This window comes from Nycticebus coucang, chromosome 18, assembly GCF_027406575.1.
Source record: "Nycticebus coucang isolate mNycCou1 chromosome 18, mNycCou1.pri, whole genome shotgun sequence".
Classification (NCBI taxonomy): Eukaryota; Metazoa; Chordata; class Mammalia; order Primates; family Lorisidae; genus Nycticebus; species Nycticebus coucang.
The window spans coordinates 11,183,924-11,202,935 of record NC_069797.1 but is presented as its reverse complement, the minus strand read 5'-3'; the positions used below and the strand labels follow the sequence as shown (position 1 = coordinate 11,202,935).

At 51.2% G+C, this 19,012-nt stretch overlaps 2 protein-coding genes across 4 annotated transcripts in view; one reads left to right on the top strand and one right to left on the bottom strand.

The window, feature by feature from the left end:
- Positions 1-3,349, top strand: part of EPN2 (epsin 2) — a 55,466-nt gene extending 52,117 nt beyond the window's left edge. Inside the window, exon 10 of the mRNA XM_053568600.1 lies at positions 3,043-3,349. Coding sequence (XP_053424575.1) covers positions 3,043-3,257 — 215 coding nt within the window. The 3' untranslated portion in view covers positions 3,258-3,349. The remainder of the gene's footprint in view (positions 1-3,042) is intronic.
- Positions 849-18,088, bottom strand: B9D1 (B9 domain containing 1). 3 transcript variants are annotated; one of them, XM_053568640.1, is made up of 7 exons: positions 17,644-18,067; positions 15,891-15,959; positions 13,062-13,173; positions 5,384-5,480; positions 4,795-4,857; positions 1,366-1,433; positions 849-1,105 (listed from the first exon to the last, which is right to left on the bottom strand). In XM_053568640.1, the coding sequence occupies exons 1-7, from the start codon at positions 17,704-17,706 to the stop codon at positions 963-965; spliced, it is 615 nt and encodes a 204-aa protein (XP_053424615.1). In that variant the 5' UTR covers positions 17,707-18,067; the 3' UTR covers positions 849-962. The 3 variants fall into 3 exon arrangements, with proteins under 3 accessions (XP_053424615.1, XP_053424616.1, XP_053424619.1); XM_053568641.1 differs by having other exon boundaries at positions 5,384-5,472; XM_053568644.1 differs by lacking the exons at positions 849-1,105; positions 1,366-1,433 and adding an exon at positions 3,432-4,727 and having other exon boundaries at positions 17,644-18,088.
- Positions 18,089-19,012: the final 924 nt, after the last annotated feature.

Genomic DNA, 19,012 nt, shown 5'->3' with positions numbered 1-19,012 from the left:
GCCTGGCCAAGACTGTCTCAAAAAAAAAAAGGCAGAAGAGGTTCAGTTTGGATGGTCTCAGGGCAAGTTCCATGACAGCCAGGGTAGCTTGTAGTGGTCAGGCCTCTGGCCTTTAGGCAGAAGCTTGGAGCCAGGCAAGCCATATCATGGCTTCCTTTGGATTCCATGAGGATAGCGTCCAGGCCAGGCACCATATGTGCTGAGTGAAGTTCTGTGGTAGGACATGACCTGGGACATGGCAGGGCCTTTGCTTAGAGCAGGTGAGAAGATCCAGCTATGGGCCTCCTACAGTGGTGCTGAAAGGACTCAGTTCCCAGAGGGGCCAGCACTTCAGAGGCCAGGGTATTGGGCTGTGGGGCTTGTTAGAAAGCTGGGTCCAGCCAGCAGCGCCCCACCCTGCCAGGTTTCCACCCCCTGACCTTGGACTGCAAGGGGGTCAGGCATCAGGCAGGCTGGGATCTGAGGTCCCCAGGGTGCCTCACCATCCAGCTCTGCTGACAAGATTCTCTCCTTCCTGCCAAGGACAGTGGTGGTGGACAGGAAGCAGGACGGAGGACTGGTGCCAGGCACTGAACAAATAATTCTACTGAAGCCTGAAGTCCCTGGTTTGGGCGTAGTGCCTGGTTCAGTGATGGGTGTGTTAAGGTGCAGAAATGCCACCCAGCTGTGAGCAGGAGAGCCAGGTTATGTCAGAGCTCACGTCCTGGCTGCTCCCACCTACACTGCCCCTGCAGGGGTGGAGGAACACGCAGTTCTTAGAGGCTGACTAAGGAAAGGCTATGGCCCCAGTGGCCTGCTCCCACTGGGAGGTGCTAAATGGGACAGAAGGCAGCCACAGGCCTGAGGATTCTGAAAATGTAACACTTTATTATAAAACTATTCTGTCCTCCCAGCCCCCACCTCCAGAAAGACAACGAGCCCTGCCCAGCCAGATGTAGGGTGGAGCAGGGGGAATGATGCCTTCACCGAGTGGTGCCCTGGGGCATGCTGGGCACTGGGACACTGTGTGTGTCTGCAGGCCCAGTGTAGTAGCCCAGCTTCCTCATGTCCTTGGTCACCACGTTGAAAAGGAGGGTGACAAAGCCCTGAGAGCGGACACGGGTCACTGGGAACAGAAGATCAGTGTCAGCCAGACCCCACTGCTTTGAGAATCTCTCAGCCTCAGCATCTTCTTCTTTAAAATGACTACCACATTGCCTGACCCATGTCTCTCACGGCTGAAGCAGAGAGGACAGAAATGGCAAACCCTCTGTTCTCCCACCAGGCCCTCATCTGGGAAAGTCCCTGGCGATTCCCTGGGCACTGGGCCCACCTAGTCCCACCCAAGCTCCAACCTGCGTGTGGGGCAGGGGCACCATGTTTTACCTTCCCGGCCTTCACCCTGGGCCACAACCTTGGGGTCTGTGTACTCGGGCCGCCGTCCCATGAACCAGCTGAGAACATAGGAGAACAAAGGTGAGCGGGGCCCCGTGCTCCAGCTTCAGACCCTGACCTGGTTCTTCTTGCTTCACAGACCTAGGGGCCCTCTAGGGGCCCAGCCCTGGGCAGAGCCTTCCTGAGCCTACCTGAAAGATGAGGTGGCACTAAAGTGCTGGTGCCCCTTGTCTGAGCCACACAGCCAGAGGCGACCCAGCAGGCCCCCCCACCCCCCTTCTCCTTGACAGGGCTGTCCTGCTTTTTTATCCCAGTTTCCCACAGGTTTGATTCACTAGGGGCTGAGAGCTGAGGGAGATTTCGGGCTGGGTGGGGTGCAGCCTGAACCCAGACGGAAAACCCAGCAAGGTGACAGCAGCTGCAGTGGGGAAAGGGAGTCTCTTCAGGGAAGGAGTTCAAGAATCCATGGGGTGGCAGAGGAGCCAGGTCTGGGCTCCCCAGCTTTTCCTCTTAGCAGTGTGGGATCCAGGACATGTCATTTCCCATTTCTGAATCTTAGCCTTGCCAACTATAAAGTGGGGATAATAATGGCACCTACCTTGTGGGCCTGTGAGGTGAAGGGACTCTGTCAATGGCCATATAAACATTACCCTTCCTATGTAGGCAATGGCCCTAGGATGCTCTGCAGGGACAGACACTGTCGTCTGACTCTACAGGCAGCCCTGCTAAGTCAGCCCAAACCTTGAGGGCCTGGAACAGCGTTCCCCCTCGTCCTCCCGCCAGTGGAGCCAGGCTCGACACTCCAGCCGGAAACAAGGAGCACTATTCCCAGCCGGGTGGGTCCCGCAGCCGTGGGCTGGGTGGGGGGCTCACAGGTTAGAGGCACCAGTGCCGCCTCTGCTCTACAGTTCCCGGACACCAACCCGTGAGGGTCCTGTAGCAAGTGATAACGCATAGCCATCCAAGCCACAGCCCAGTCCTTCCTGCTGACAAGGGCCACTCCTGGTTTGAGCCTCAGAGGACTGGCACCAATTCCCACCCTAGTGCTACACCCCCCAAGGGAGGAGTGATGGGCGAGGAGGGCAGGGGAGAGGGGGGCTCTCGGCTAGGCCTGGGCAGCACAGTGAGGAAAGGGGCTGCCACAGCCTCTGCACCTGTTTTCTCCATCTTAGGGCAAGGCTCTTTCAGCCCACCTCATGGTGGCTATGTGAGGACTGCAGCACCAAAAAAATTCCAGCTGAGACATCACAAGCGCTAACACACAGAGCTGCCATCCTCACTGCACTTCTGCCTCTCAGCCAGGCACCACCAGGGCAGCCTGCCCAACTGACCGGATGGGCGAGGGGATGCAGACTGTTCAGGGGAGAATGATCCAGGCAAGGGGCTGGGCGGGAAGGACCCAGTGGGCTGGAGAAACTGAGGCAGATGGAAAGCAGGTGCGGTTGAAGTTAATCATAAAGGCAAGAACATGTGCCAGGGCAGGGGAAGGCATGGCCTAAGTTGTGTTTCAGGAACACCATTTTTGCTGCTGTGTCAGGTCCTAGTCCTTGGGAACTATGAAATGTGACTTTATCTAGAACGGTGGTTCTCAACCTTCCTAATGCCGCAACCCTTTAATACAGTTCCTGTGGGTTGAGAACTGCTGATCTAGTAAAAACGTCTTTGCAGGTGTCATGAAGCCAAGTAGGCTGAGCAGGGACACAGCCTGGATTATCCAGGTGAGCCCTGAATGCCATCACGTGTCCTTACCAAAGGAGGAAGGCGGGAGATTGACAACACAGAGATGGCCACGTAACCTGGAGGCAGTGGCTGTGCTGATGAGGCCACCAGCCACCAGACTTTGGAAGCAGCTGGGGAAGGGATGTGGCCCTGCCAATGCCTGATTTTGGCCCAGTGATAATGGATTTTGGACTCTGTCCTTAAAAAAAAAATTGTGAGAAAATAAATTTCTGCTGTTTCACAGCTTCAGATGTTAGCCATCAAGTTTGTGGTATTTTGTTGTTGCAGCAGCTATGGGAAACTAATATGGAGGCAGAGGGTGTCATGGGCAGGCCCGTTTGGCTGGGCTGGGAGAGAAGATGGGGAGTCCCTGGAGGGTGCTGGGAGAGACGGGGGAGTCAAGATGCCCCCAGGCCTCTGCCTGATCAAGGAGGCTTTAAGGACACCACATCTAGGAAGAGTTTGCCAATCACACTGCCTTCACTAACCAGATGCTGCCTTGCCCGGGCGAGAGCCGTCCAAAGAGCTGGAGACGGCCCCTGTGCTGAGCACAGGCGTGGGCCAAAACCTTGCTGTTTTGCAAGCCACAGGCCTAACTCTGATGGTGAGAGACTGTGGCTTCAGTGAGCTCTACCCTGCAGGCTCATGCTCCTGTTGGAGTATGAACAAACAGCCTTGCCAGGACAGCCACATAGAATGTCAAAGCCCATAGACATGCACTGCCCCACTGCTTCCCTGACAGCCCTGAGGGTCGGATGCTGTCACCTCCAGCTGGTAAAGAAGTCTCTTTCCACATGGTGGCCCCCCCCTCCCAGCGGGGATTCTAGGGACTCTGGGAACCCAAATTCTTGGGTTAAGGCCAGGGGAGACACAGTTGTCCTTCCCCTCCACAGGCCTCTGAGCTTAGCACAGCATTCTCAGCACTGAGGCTCAAAGCCGCCCCCTCTGTCCAGCAGGCCCCTGGCCAGGTTTCATCTTTATATTGTCCAGGCTAGCAGGGGGGTCTTGCCAGCTCAGCCCAAGAGCCTGAGGGTTTCCGCATCTCCTCTCAGCTCACTGAGCTGCAGCTGAGCTGTACCAACAGACGCTTCCACCCTAGACCTCAAGTTGCCCAGCCAAGGCCCTCCAAGCTCCCACCTGCTTCCCGCCATCTCCCCACATTCCCTCTTGCTTACTAGCCACGCTGACATCCTGGCTGCTCCTAACGTGCAGAGCCCATGCTCTCATCAGGGCCTGGCACATGCTGTTCCAAGTGCCTGGAATGTTCTTCCTGGATCTTCCTGTGGTGGCTGCTCATCCCTAGTCTCTGCTCACGTCAGCTCTTCTCGGAGGCACTTAATGACTGAGCAAAGCTACCCATTATCCTTTACTGCTTTATGGTGTTTTAGCTCATATTGCTGTATCACGTTTACTACTTTTAATGTCATAATATTTTGTGTTTCCCCAGCAGAAAAGTTTTTCCTCCATTCCATGTGACACAATGATTTTTGACAAGGTACAGAATAAAACTGCATGGCCTCGTGCAGCTACCATGGTGGCTGCAAGGAGCCCCTCAGCACCGCTATGGGGCCTGCTTCTATTTGTCCCCAATTGGTGGAGCAATGCGAAGCTCTGAGGAGGTGACCCGGCACATAATGGAAGAATGCGACAGACATTTCTCCTCTAGGTCAGGAGGGACTAGGGTGAGGGTGGGAAACTCACCTTGTAAACTTCTGCAGTTTAGATGTAGATTCAGGGACAAACATAGGGATGGTCCTTTTGTGCCTGAAACAAATGTTTCCACAGACAGAGGTGCAGAGTTTCTGAGCCTCTAGCAAGCAACAAGCATCAACATTCACAGATGAGGCCATAGCAGCTGCAGCGCAGCCAAGTCAGGGTCATTGCCAGCAAATCTAACCCACCCCAGAGCACCACTGAGCCCAGGAAGGTCCTGAGCACTGGGAGACAACAGTTGACTGCCACCAGCCCAGTCCAGCTTCACAGAGGTCAGACTCAATGGGGGTCTTTTTCTTTTCAGGGTCCATACCCTCCCCACCCTGTCTGGCGTGTAGCTGGCAGCACGAGCCTTGCCACCCTCTGCATGGGTTTCTTCCTAGATCAGGCTGAAACCCACCCTCCATGCTGAGGCACCTGGGGAACCCCACAGCATTCACAGCCTGAACCCAAGACAGAAGATGAGGTCCTGTCTGTACCCAGAACAAGCTGTGCCGAGGGTACCTGTAACCCAAGCCAGCATGGCCCAGGGAGAGAGAGGCTGGGGCCCAGGGACCAGGTCAGAGTGAGGACCTACCGGCCAGGTGAGAAGGGCACGTGCACCGCCCCATAGCCTCGGACCACGTCGTTCCCGAACACGTCTGGTCCATACACACTGAGCACAATCTGTGGCCCTTGGAGGGACAAGGCAGGGGGTTGGCAGGGAAGGAAACATGGCAGGATGGTGTTCACAGCCCAGGGCTACAGGCTTGGGGGAGGGCAGCAAGAGGGATGGGAACCCAGATTGCACCAAGGTCTTCTGCCCACCCTGGTCCTTCCTGTGCCTCCCCTGATGCCCAAGCAGGCCCTCTCCACCACCCCCTCACAGCTGGGGAGACACAGCCAAGATGTTGTCCCCACTCTGTCACTTGATGGACACATAGGGGAGGCACCAGGCCCAGCCGTGATCAGAACAGACTGAGGGTCACAGTCAAGCATGCACCAGATGGGCTCACAAGACTGGGGGGCTTTATTTTGGAGGTATTTAACAGAAGTTAGATGGAACTGGGCAGCATCCTTTAAAAATTAACAAATGGGGCGGCGCCTGTGGCTGAAAGAGTAGGGCACTGGCCCCATAAACTGAGGGTGGCGGGTTCAAACCTGGCCCTGGACGAACTGCAACAACAAAAAAAAATAGCCGGGCGTTGTGGCAGGCACCTATAGTCCCAGCTACCTGGGAGGCTGAGGCAAGAGAATCGCCTAAGCCCAGGAACTGGAGGTTGCTGTGACCTGTGACGCCACGGCACTCTACCCAGGGCGATAAAGTGAGACTCTGTCTCTACCAAAAAAAAAAAAAATTAACAAATGTACCTGTTTCTGTTAACATCAGGTGACATTAGGTGCTTTCACCTCATCAATCTCTCTGTCCTCTACAGGTAGAGGAGAAATCCTTACCCCAGGTGACATGTGAGACAGTGAGGCCTAGGGAGGGCCTGGAGCTGGCCTGCCAGGCTCCAATCCTGCCACCCAGGGGACCCCAGGAAAGTTACCTAACATCTGTGCCCCTCAGCCTCATCTCTGAATGAGTCTTAGTATCTGCTAATACTTGGCATAGCACCTAACATACAGTAAGTGCTCAGTAAATGTTAGGTCAGGTTTGTACCCTTCCTGTCACTACCCCCAGCAAAGAGGGAACACTCTTGAGTTTTGTGAAACCAACTCTTTACCTTCCTTTAAGGTTTCATTGCCAAAAAATGCCATGGTACTTGAATTTTACTCATGTTTCTGTAACTTTATATTAAGGGAATCATAGCATAGGTGTGGGGGCTCACACCTGTAATCACAGTACTTTGGGAGGCTGAGGTGGGAGGATCACTTGAGGCTAGTTTGAGACCAGCCTGAGCAACATAGTGAGACTTTGTCTCTACAAAATATTAAAAAATTAGCCAGGTGTGGTGGTGCACACCTGTAGTCCCAGCTACTTTAGGAGGCAGGGGCAGGAGGATCACTTGAGCCCAGGAGTTTGAGGTTGCTGTGAGCTATGATGATGCCATTGCACTCCAACTTGCCACAACAGAATGAGACCCTGTCTCAAAAAAAAAGAAAAAAGAAAAGAAAAAGGCGGCACCTGTGGCTCAGCGGGTAGGGCGCCGGTCCCATATGCCAGAGGTGGCGGGTTCAAACCCAGCCCCGGCCAAAACAAAACCACAAAAAAAGAAAAAGAAAAAAAAGGACTCATAGTGGATGCATGGACTCATAGCTTCCTTAATTCAGTATTATGTTTGTGAGATTCACTCACAACTGGATGGTCTTTTTCTTTGCTTTTCTTTTTTGAGACAGTTTCTGTCATGCTGGGTAGAGTGCCTTGGTGTCATATCTCACAGCAATCTCAAACTCTTGGGCTCAAGCGATCCCCTTGCCTCAGCCTTCCCAGTAGCTGGCACTTGCCACAATGCCTAGCTAGTTTTTCTATTTTCAGTAGAGACAGTGTCTCACTCTTGCTAAGGATGGTCTCAATCTCCTAAGCTCAAGCAATCCAACTGCCTCGGCCTCCCAGAGTGCCAGGATTACAGCCGTGAGCCACGGCGCTCGTCCTTTCTTATTGCTTTACTGTAAGTACGTAGGAGTGTGATCCTGTGACTTGCCTTTTCACTTTTAATGATCCTTTAGATGTATAGAAACCTCTGACTTTAATACAGTCAACTTCATTTATCCTGCTCTTTAAGGAGTGCTCTTAGAAAATCTTTCTTTACCCAGATACCGTGGCTATAGTCACTGATGCTATCTTCCTGATGCTTTATGATTTTGCCTTTCACGCCTGGATTTATACATCGACTTGTTATGTATGAAGTCAGGCCTCGTTTTTTTTTTCTGTGTGTCTGGTTGTCTCAGCACCATTTACTGAAAAGACCCTCTTCTCCCTGCCTGCTTGGCTTACCACCTGTGTCCTGAATCAACACATGCTTAGGTCTGTCTGGGGCCTCTCTGGATTTCTTTGTGCCTGATCTACATCGTCTTAATTACTATTTTGTAAGTGAAGCTTGATAGCAAGTAGAACAAATTATATTTTGATATTAAAGAATATATCTTTCGGGCGGTGCCTGTGGCTCAGTTGGTGGGGCGCCAGCCCCATATACCAAGGGCGGCGGGTTCAAACCCAGCCCCGGCCAAACTGCAACCAAAACTAGCCGGGCGTTGTGGTGAGCGCCTGTAGTCCCAGCTATTCGGGAGGCTGAGGAAAGAGAATTGCTTAAGCCCAGGAGTTGGAGGTTGCTGTGAGCTGTGTGAGGCCACGGCACTCTACCGAGGGCCATAAAGTGAGACTGTCTCTACAAAAAAAAAAAAAAGACTATATCTTTCAAATATTACTGGTTGGTACACAAAGTGACTGATTTTTGTGCCTTATATCCAGCAATCATGCCAATCTATTAATTCTCATAATTTATCTGTAGATTATTTTTGAAATTCAATATAATCATGTCATCTGTGAATAATGACTACTTTTTTTCTTTTCTAATTCTTTTATCTTTTACTTGTAGGATGTCGATGGTGATAACAAGCATTCTCATCTCAGAAGGAAATCTTTCAACATTCGCTAGTAAAAGTGATGTTTAGGCTCGGCATGGGGCTCACACTTGTAATTCTAGCACTCTGGTAGGCCAGAGTGGGAGGACTGCTTGAAGTTAGGAGTTTGAGACCAGCCTAAGCAAGAACAAAGCCTCACTAAAAATAGAAAAAATTAGCTGGGTGTAGGTGGTCCCAGCTACTCCAGAGGCTGAGGAAGGAGGATTGCTTGGACCCAGGAGTTTGATGTTGCAGTGAGCTATGGTAATGCTACTGCATTCTAGCTTAGGTGACAGAGCAAGACTGTCTCAAAAAAAATGTACTCAGGCCACGCACAGTGGCTTGTGCCTGTAATCCTAGGACTTTGAGAAGCTAAGGTAGGTGGACTAGTTGAGCTCAAGGCAGGCCTGAGCAAGAGCAAGACTCTGTCTCTACTAAAAATAGAAAAATTAGCCTGGCATTGTGGCAGGTATCTATAATCCCAGCTACTCAAGAGGATCACTTAAGCCCAAGAGCTTGAGGTTGCTGCAAGCTATGATGATGCCACAGGACTCTACCCAGGGCAATAGAGTGAGTCTCTGTCTGAAGAAGAAAAAAAAAAGCAGGGTGCAGTGGCTCATGCCTGTAATCCTAGCACTCTGGGAAACCAAGGTGGGTGGATTGCCTAAGCTCATGGGTTCAAGACCAGCCTGAACAAGAGTGAGATCCCATCTCTAAAAGCAGCTGGGTGTTGTGGCAGGCACGTAACTCTCTGATGCCAGCTACTAGAGAGGCTGAGGCAAGAGAATCGCTGGAACCCAGGAGTCTGAGGTTGCTGTGAGCTATGATGCTATGGTACTCTACCAAGGGTGACAAAGTGAGACTCTGTATAAAAAAAAAAAAAAGTCCTCAACAGGCTTTGGAATCAAAATAATGTGACCTAAAAAAATATGTTGGGAAACGTTTAATCTTTTTGGTTCTAAGAGTTTTTTTCTGTAAGCTTGGTGTTATTTCTTCCCTAATTATCTGGTAGAATTCACTATGAAGACATTTAGGCCTGGAGTTTTGTGAGAAAATTTCTAATTACAAACTCAATTTAACAGATAGAGGGCTATTCATATTCTCATTCTTTTTGTGTCATTTTTGGTAGTCTTATTTTTCTAAGAATAAGATTAGAGTTGGCTCGGCACCTGTGGCTCAAGCGCCTAAGGTGCTAGCCACATACCCCTGAGCTAGCAGGCTGGAATCCAGCCTGGGCCTGCCAAACAACAGTGATGGCTGCAGCCAAAAAATAGTCGGGCATTGTGGCAGGTGCCTGTAGTCCCAGCTACTTGGGAGGTGGAGGCAGGAGAATTGCTTGAGCCCAGGAGTTGGAGGTTGCTGTAAGCTGTGATGCCACCGTAAGCTGTGATGCCACCGCACTCTACCCAGGGTGACAGCTTGAGGCTTTGTCTCAAAAAAAAAAAAAAAAAGAAAGAAAGAAAGAAAAAGGACTAGAGTAGTTGGGATTACCAGCTCCTGCCACAATGCCAGGCTATCTTTTCATCCAACTTGCCAAATGTATTAGTAAAAGTTGTTCTTAACATCTTTTGACTGTAGGATCTGTAATTATGGCCTTTTTCATCCCTCCCGTTTCTTTTCCTTTTTTTTTTTTTTAGACAGAGTCTAAAGTCTGTCACCTTGAGTAGAGTGCCCTGGCGCCATAGTTCACTGCAACCTCAAACTTCTGAGTTCAAGCAATCCTCCTGCCTCAGCCTCCCAAGTAGCTGGGACTAGGCGCCCACAACCCTGCCCAGCTAGTCATTTTATTTTTTCTATTTTTTGTTCTTTCACCTTTTGTAGGATTCCATTCACATACTGCAGGCTTCCTAAATTCTTTGTCTCCTACTTTCTCAACTCTATTTTCTATTCTTGTATTTCATTGTAGGTATGTTCCTTTGACCTAGCTTTAGGTATACAATTATGTCTTCAGTTGTGTCTCATTTGCTGAAATCCTATAATTTGTTAGGGTTTTTTTTTTTTGTTTTTGAGGCAGAGTCTCACTTTGTCACCCTTGTAGAGTGCTGTAACATCATAGCTCACAGCAACCTTAAACTCCTGGGCTTAAGTGATTCTCTTGCCTCAGCCTCCCGAATAGCTGGGACTACAGGTGCCCGCCACAACACTGGCTTTTTTAAACATGGGATCTTGCTCTTGCTCAGGCTGGTCTCCAACACATAAACTCAGGCAATCCACCACCTTGGTCTCCCAGAGTGCTGGGATTACAGGCCTGAGCCACCGCGCTGGGCCCTTTGTTAGAATCGTTTTAAAACGTCAAATGCTCTAGTTCTCTGCCATAATTGTATTATGTTTTCTCTCTTTTGATCTCAGTAGGAATGCATCTGACAATTCCAGTATCTAGAATTCCTTTTTATCTCTTCTGATTTTTTGCTGGTTTTCCTACAGGTTATCTTGATGTGCCTCTTTACTTATTATATGCCAGATGTTATATTTAAAAAAATAGACAAATAATTTGAAGTTTACTATTTGCTTTTAAGAGGTGTCTTGGGGGCAGCGCCTGTGGCTCAGTGAGTAGGGCGCTGGCCCCATATGCCGAGGGTGGCGGGTTCAAACCCAGCCCCGGCCAAACTGCAACAAAAAAATAGCCAGGCGTTGTGCCAGGCACCTGTAGTCCCAGCTGCTCGGGAGGCTGAGGCAAGAGAATCGCTTAAGCTCAGGAGTTGGAGGTTGCTGTGAGCTGTGTGAGGCCACGGCACTCTACCGAGGGCAGTAAAGTGAGACTCTGTCTCTACAAAAAAAAAAAAAAAAAAAGAGGTGTCTTGGCTGTAACAATCTTGGAGCTTAATCTAAATATCAGGGGGTTGAGATGAGCAGAGCCCATGCTACAATCCCTGGGAGGCTGCTTTGTGTCCATCTAGCCTTTATTTCTAGAGCAGCTCTTTAAGGTCTCTGAGTTGCTGAGGTTTACTTGAGGTTTTCCTCCCCACCAACCTCTCTGGGACTCTGAACATCATTTTTTGTGCCCAGGGCCCAGAGAGGCTGTCAAAGGTTCCTAGTCACCTCTGTTGGAATCAGCCAACACTCCCAGGGAAGTGCAACTGGTGTCACGTCTCTGGATTTGTGTTCTCCTGGATCCTGGTAGATCTGCACTACTCTGCTAACTCTCTGATGCCTTCAAGGTCGTTTCTCACTATGTTACCCTCAGTACAGTACTGTGGTGTCACAGCTCACAGCAACCTCCAACTCTTGTGCTTAAGCGATTCTCTTGCCTTAGCCTCCCAAGGGACTATAGGCGCCTGCCACAACGCCCGACTATTTTTTGGTTGTAGTTGTCATTGTTTCCAGGCCTGGGCTGGGTTTGAACCCGCCAGCCTAGGTGTATGTGGCTGGCGCCCTACTCACTGAGCTACGGGCACTGAGCCTTCAAGGTCATTTTTCATTTATTTTATTTATTTATCTATTTATTTTTTGAGACAGAGTTTCACTATGTCACCCTCGGTAGAGTTCTGTGGTGTCACAGCTCACAGCAACTTCCAACTCCTGGGCTGGGCTGAGGCAATTCTCTTGCCTCAGCCTCCCAAGTAGCTGGGACTACAGGGGCCCACCACAATGCCCGGCTATTTTTTTGTTGCAGTTTTGACTGGGGCAGGGTTCAAACCCGCCACCCTCAGTATATGGGGCCAGTGCCCTACCCACTGAGCCACAGGCGCCACTTGTCAAAGTTGTTTTTCATTTTCTTTTTTTTTTTTTTTTTTTCCAGTATTTTATTCACTTCTACTGGCTGTCCTCAGCAGAAGCAGGCTGGTCTACTACCTAGCACATGTTCCAGAAAGTCTACCGAAGCTTACTCAGGGGTGATGACAGTAGGATGGATTTCCCTGCCCAGATGGACCACAGGTGGCCCCTGCTCCAGAACCTTCACACCCTGATGAGCCTAGGCCCAGGCCACATGCAGTAGAGAGGCCTGGACTATGACATTCGATGGGGCTGAATTCAAATTCACACTTGCTACTAGCTGGAAAGCTGAAGGCAAGTGATATTAGTTTTGAGTCTCAGTTTCCTGAGATGATAAAAGAAAGAAATAGAAATATGTACACCAGATAGGATTAGGAAGCTTGGATAAGTCCACACAGGGAAAGTATTCATAGTCCCTATGGAGCGTAACCCCAAGCTTTGTATACAGTAGGCACTAATTAAGTGAAAGTGAGGATCTGAAGAATTAGAACGGTTAATAACTACCAAAATAGGAAGTGAACACTGCAAGCAAGGCAGCCCTTGGGAAAGAGACAGGCGGTTAGGATGTAGGAAGGGTATCTGGGCAGAGGGAACAGCATGAACAAAGGCTCAGAGGCCTAACACCAGAAGAGCGAGTGTTCAGATCTGGATGGTGAGGGGCACAGGCCAGATGGCTGCATGCTGCACACCAGGCTCAGGAGTCTGTCCTTCACTGGCACAGTGATAAGCAAAGTATCTGACTGGAGCCTGACCTGATCCACTCTGAAGTGCAAACTGGCTGGGCAGCAAGCAGGAGATAAACTGGGTGGAGTGGGGTTGAGGAAGAAGTGGAGGAAAGAAGACAGGTGGCCAGAGAGAACACCAAAGGCTGGTACAAAAGCCCGGTCACAGTAATGACATGAATGTGGACAGTGGAGGACGGCACCAAGCAGAGGCTGTCCTGGATGTGCTGTGTGCAAGCTCTGGGCCCCCATCCCCCAGGGCCTCTGCAAACTCACAGCCATAAGGGTTGGTGCTTTTAAAAGTGACATCGATGGGGAAGTTCCACACCAGCTCTCGGCGCACATTTTGGCTCTTGGATGTGATCTGTGAGATCCCCTCCTCCAGACCCTGTGGGGACAATGACAGAGTCAGCTGGTATCTGAGCACCAGGCTGTCATGGCTCCTCCCCTTTCCTTGGGCAGGCAGTTGGGAGGGCTGTATCCTCAAGTACCACCCATGAAGACACTAACTTCCAAAAAACAGGGAGATGAGGAGGTAACAGAGCATCTCTTAGTCTTTATCAGTGATGATGGGAGACAATGTGGGAGGCCAGTCACTCTCCAGGACTGTATCTGTCCCCTCTTGCCTCACTGAAGGCAATGGCACCAGCAATGTCTGCGCTCTCTCCTACACCACTCTCACCTGGATCATCCCCCTGGACATACGCACAGATATGATTTTTTCAGTCACAAGCTATCTCTCCTTATTCTACCTTCTCCTCTACTTACCTGCTCATTCTTTGCTCCCCTTTATGGCAAAATCCCTTAAAAGAGTAGTTGCACTCACCAGCTCCAATTCCTCCTCTGCTATTCTTTCGTGAATCCACAGCGATCTGACTACTGGCTCTACACTCTACCAAAGTGTTTTTCAAATAACACCAGTGGCCTTGACATTTGCCACATCCTTGGTTACTTCTGTGCTCATCTTACTTGCCACAGCTGATCACTTCTGGAAGGTGATCTGCTTCCTGACATGCTCCTTTTCAGTGCTGTGGTGTCCTCAGGCTGCACCTCTGGTTTCTCCACCAGTACTTGGTGATTTCATTAGCCTCACGGCTTTCTTTTTTCTTTGAGACAGAGTCACACGATATCACCCTCAGTAAAGAGCTGTGGTGTCACAGCTCACAGCAACCTCCAACTGTTGGGCTCAAGCAATTCTCTTGCCTCAGCCTCCCAAATAGCTGGGACTACAGGCGCCCACCACAACTATCCGGCTATCTTTTGGTTGCAGTTGTTGTTGTTTAGCAGGCCCAGGCTGGGCTCAAACCCTCCACCCTCGGTATACGTGGCCAGTGCCGTAACCTTTGTGCTACGGGAGCCACCCAGCCTCACGGCTTTCCATGTGGTCTAGATGCTGACAATTCCCCAACTCCTGCCTCCAGCTTGGCCCTCACCTCTGTACTCCAGATCAGTATCGCCCATCTCCCACTGCCAATCTCACACTCCCCCTGGGATATCTAGTGGGCATCTCAATCTTTTTTTTGCAGTTTTTGGCTGGGACTGGGTTTGAACCTGCCACCTCTGGCATATGGGGCTGGCATTCTACTCCTTTGAGCCACAGGTGCCACCTGACATCTCAATCTTAACCCATGCTGGGCTAAGCTCTAGGGAGTTTGCCCCAATCTGCTCTAAGCATAATAATCTCACTGACGGGTACCTCTCTACTTCCAAAAGTGCTCAGACTAAAAACCTGGTGTGATTCTTTTTTTTTTTTTTAGACACAGTGTTCCCTTGGGTAGAGTGCCATGATGTCATAGCTCACAGCAACCTCAAACCCCTGGGCTCAAGCGATCCTTTTGCCTCAGCCTCCCAAGTAGCTGGGACCATGGGCACTGCTCATTTTTCTACTTTTAATAGAGATAGGATCTTACTCTTACTCAGGCTGGTCTCAAACTCCTGAGCTCAAGCAATCCACCTGCCTTGAACTCCCAGTGTACTAGGATTACAGGCACGAGCCACCACACCACGCCAAAGGGATCTTTTTAAGAGTTGGATCACTTTCTTCTCTGTTCAAACTCTCTGATGAGATCCTTTTTCCCCCTGAGTAAAGGTCATGGTCCTTACTAATCTCACCTTTAAAGCCCTACAAGATCTGCCCCCTGCCCCAGTGCCTTTGTATTCTTTATTTGTGCCTAGAAAGTTCTTTCCACAGATTTCCACATGGTTTGTTCCCTCACTTCCTTCAGGCTTTGCTCAAAGTTGCCTTTTCAGTGAGGCCTTCCCTGATTGCCTTACCTGGAGTCCAGCCTCCCTCTTACCCTTTATACCTCTTGCCTCCTGACTTTGTTTTCTCCCCAGAACTTCTTATTAGCTAACATTCTAGAATATTACTATCTAGTATCTGTCTCTCCCCTACAACAAGGTGCACTCCAGGAAGACAGGACTTTCGTCTGGCTTTTTTCACCACTGTATCCCCAGCATCCAGAAGACTCACAATCAATAGATTTTCAATGAATGGGTGCATGGAACCTAAGTTATTATCATCACAGTTGTACAGATGAGGAAACTGAGGCAACTGAGGCTTGGGGAGGTTAAATAAGTTAAGCCTCCATTTCCTTAACTGCTGTGAGGATTAAACAAGTGCTTTCAAACAGTAACATGGTGCTAGCTGAAGTCATCTCCAGATCTCTATAGGCTGCCCCTTGGGAAGTCTCAGCAGGAGACAGCCTGCTCTGCCTTCTGTCCTCTCCAGTGTCCTGCGGCTGAGGAGAGCCAAATAGTGAGGGGACTGGCCTACAGTATCTACAACCCAGCTACTTCCCAGCTGGCTTGCTGGAGCCTGCCTGTTCACCTGGCCCATGTGGCCCTTTTTACTTCCACCTACAAGCTCACAGGACCAGATATATAATTGAGTGAAATCTTGGGGGATGGGTCAGGGAGCCCAATTATGGCTGTGTTCTCTTCTCTGGCTTTACCAGGAACAAACTGAAGTTTGGGTTCACTCTGAACTTGGTGTCTACCTCTTGAGTGGTGCTGAGTGCAGAGAGGAAGGGTTATGATAAACACCTTCAGAAACCCAATAGTCATGAAGGCCATGAGTAAAGTAGGCCCAAGAATCAAGCTTACCGCCGTAGGGGCCCAGTCCTGGCCATACACAAAGCAGTACTTGCAGTAGAGGTCGTCGTACTCTGGGAACTGTGGAAAAAAGCACACACATACTCTGTTTACTGGGACTCATGCTGAGGCCAACGCCCTGATAGCAGCCTACAGAATTAGGCACCATGAGGCACCTGGGCTGGGATCTAAGGACAGCTGGGATGTGGCTATGGAGTTCAGTGCAGAGCGTGGGGACCCAAATGTTGGAGAGTCCCGGGTTGCTGCTGTTCCAGGGCCTGAGCCTTCTGTCTGCTATGCCCTTCCTACTTCTTCAGCTGCAGGACTCCTACTCATCCTTCAAAACATATCCTTCAGGGAGCCTGCCCTAACTCCCAGGCTGGTTTAAGGGCTCCCCCTTTGCCCTTCAGCCCCTGTGCTTCCCTCCATTGAAGCACTGATTGTGTCTGTGACTGTCAACCCCCTAGACAGTGAACAGGGAACAGGTTTGATGCCTTTCTGTGTCCCCAGTGCTGGCACAGGAGTGGGCAAAGACGAGGCCTAAGGGAATGGTGCTGAAGTAAAAGGTGTGAGAACCCAGGAAGCCATCAGGACATACTTGGGTGGAGTTGAGGACCTGAAGAGAGGGAGGGGCCCAAGAGGGAGAAGGAAGGGGAGGAGGCTGACAGCACAGACACATGTGACCCAGCCTAGCTGAAAGCCCCTACTGGGATAGAGAGGAGAGGGGGAAGGTCCTAGGTGGACAGGGCAGGAGCTGTACCCCTGCTGAAACAGGAAAACAGGAGACACCCACTAAACATCAGGCCCTGTCAGAGCTTTACCTGAACCATCTCAGTTAATCCTCAGTGTAATATAAATAATAAATGCCATCTCCAACAGCCTGGAAGGACAGTGTAGCAAAGCTTTGAGGTCAGACAGACCTGGGTTCAATGCCCTGCTATGCCACCTCCTTTGGGTATGTTTTCCCAGCTGCGAAATGTGGATGTAGTAATACTCACTGCAGAGGCTGCTGTCAGCACTGAATAAGCAGCGCTGAGCATGAAGTTGGGCGCATTAGCAAGGACTTGCTGAATGTGGAGGGTCTGCTGTCGTTAGAGACAGGGTCTTGCCGTGTTCTCCAGTCTGGTCTCCAACTCCTGGCCTCAAGCAATCCTCGTGCTTCGGCCTCTTAAATTGTTGGGATTGATTACAGGTGTGAGCCACCACGGCTGGCCTAATTTTTATTTACTTACAATAAATGGTTTTTATAAAGCGTAGGAGAATGGATAGAGTAGGGTCCCTTCGGTCTGACAGGCACACACACGTCGGATCTGACTAACCAAAGCATCCGGATTGGAGGACATACTTGGGTGGAGCTGAGGGCCTCGAGCTAGTCCTGGAGGTTCCAAGCGCCGGGCGCTCGCAGCGCATGGCACGGCACACGGTGGAACAGACCCCGAAACTCGGACAAGCCTCAGCTCCTCCTGTTACAGCGCCGGGGCTCTGTGGCTCAACCAAGCGGGCAGGATCCCCGCCAGGGGCCACGGGCTTGGCTGCATGTGACGTCGGCACTGGCTTAACCTCTCAGTTTGTTTCCACACTCGCACATCGAGGTTAAGGATTCCCAGCAACCTCGCGCCAAACTTCTCAACGCTTGTTTCCCTCCCCGCCCCACCGAGAGGCTCGGGGGATGACACGGCTCTCCAGGGCCACAAGCCCAGAGGCCTGCGGGAAAGGCCCCCGGGAGGCGCTGGGGGGTGGGCCCCAGGGATCCACGGCCGCTCACCTGGGCGCTCTCCACTTGCCCGTTGACCATGAGTAGGAAGACTGTGGGAGTCCCAGCTGCCATGGCAGGGCCGCGCGCGTGGTTGCTAAGAGGCGGCGGGGTTGCCCTAGAAACAGACGGCGTAGCGCGCGGGACACATTTCTCGCGGCGACACCTTCGCGAAGGCCCGGCTGGCGTGAGTGGCAGTGCGCAGGCGCAGGCGCAGGCGTGAGCGCTGAGGAGAGGAGAGGAGAGGGAAGGGAAGGGGCTGGGGCGGCCCCGCGTGCACACTTTTACGAGGGCTGCCAGGATGGTACTCGTGGTGCCGAGGGCTGGCGTCCTGACCGGTGGGGTAGGCGGCACCCCACCGTGCGGTCCAGTTACACCCACAGGGAATGTGAGTCCACTCTAACTCGGCCCTGCTCCTCCCCGCAGCGCGGAGGCGAAAAGAACAGGGTTACGGGCAACGTGCAAAACTCAAGCCTGCCGGAAGCCAAGTGTGTAAATACCCATTGGCCACTAGACGGCGCTGTGGCCCTGCCGCGGGGACGGCGGAGGGCGGCTGCTGGGGTTAAAGCTGGAAGGCCTGGCGCTCAGAGGAGTCCCCAGCTAGGGCCTGGCAGTGTCCTGCATCAGGTGGCGGGATGCGCCCTTGTGGCTTTTGAGAAAAAGTTGTTTTTGTGAGACGAGGTTTCCCTCAGTCCCCAGCTTAAGAGTGTTAGTGGTGTCACCGCAGCTAATGGCAACCTGTAACTCCTGGGCTCATGTCTCAGGAGTAGCTGAGACCGCAGGGGCCTCCCACTTGCGTCTCCTGTTTGTGTTTGTAGTAGAGACCAGGTCTCGGGTTCTCTTGCTCAGGCTGGTCTTGAATCCTGACCTCAAGAGATCCTCCCGTCTTGGCCTCTGCGAGTGTTAGGACTGCAGAGGTGAGCCACAGAGGCCAGCCAGAGGAAAAGTTTATTAAACTTGAGGAACCTCAACACTTACATCCAGTCCACGGCTCCTCTGTGTGAAGCTGGGGAAACTGAAGCCCGTGGAGGAGCAGTACCTGGGGAGTAGGAGAGTTGCTGGCCAGAACCCAAGGTCTATTGAGGCCCTGTGCGAATGAGAATTACTCCCTGGCTGCCCCAAGTCAGTCACAGCTTCTGATAATACATGGATCCAGTTCCAGGTAGGGGTCACCGTGGTTGATATTCCCAAGTTTATTATTGTAATCTAGGTTGGTGCTTGCCTCCCTCACTAGACTGCCAGTTTTATGGCCTGGTACATAATAAACACTCAGTAACCACTAACTCGTTGAATGAATAGTTGAAGACATCTCCTTTTCACAGAAGAGGAAACTGAGATTCAGATAATTTGGACACAGTCACAGCAGCAAGTGAGTCAGGAT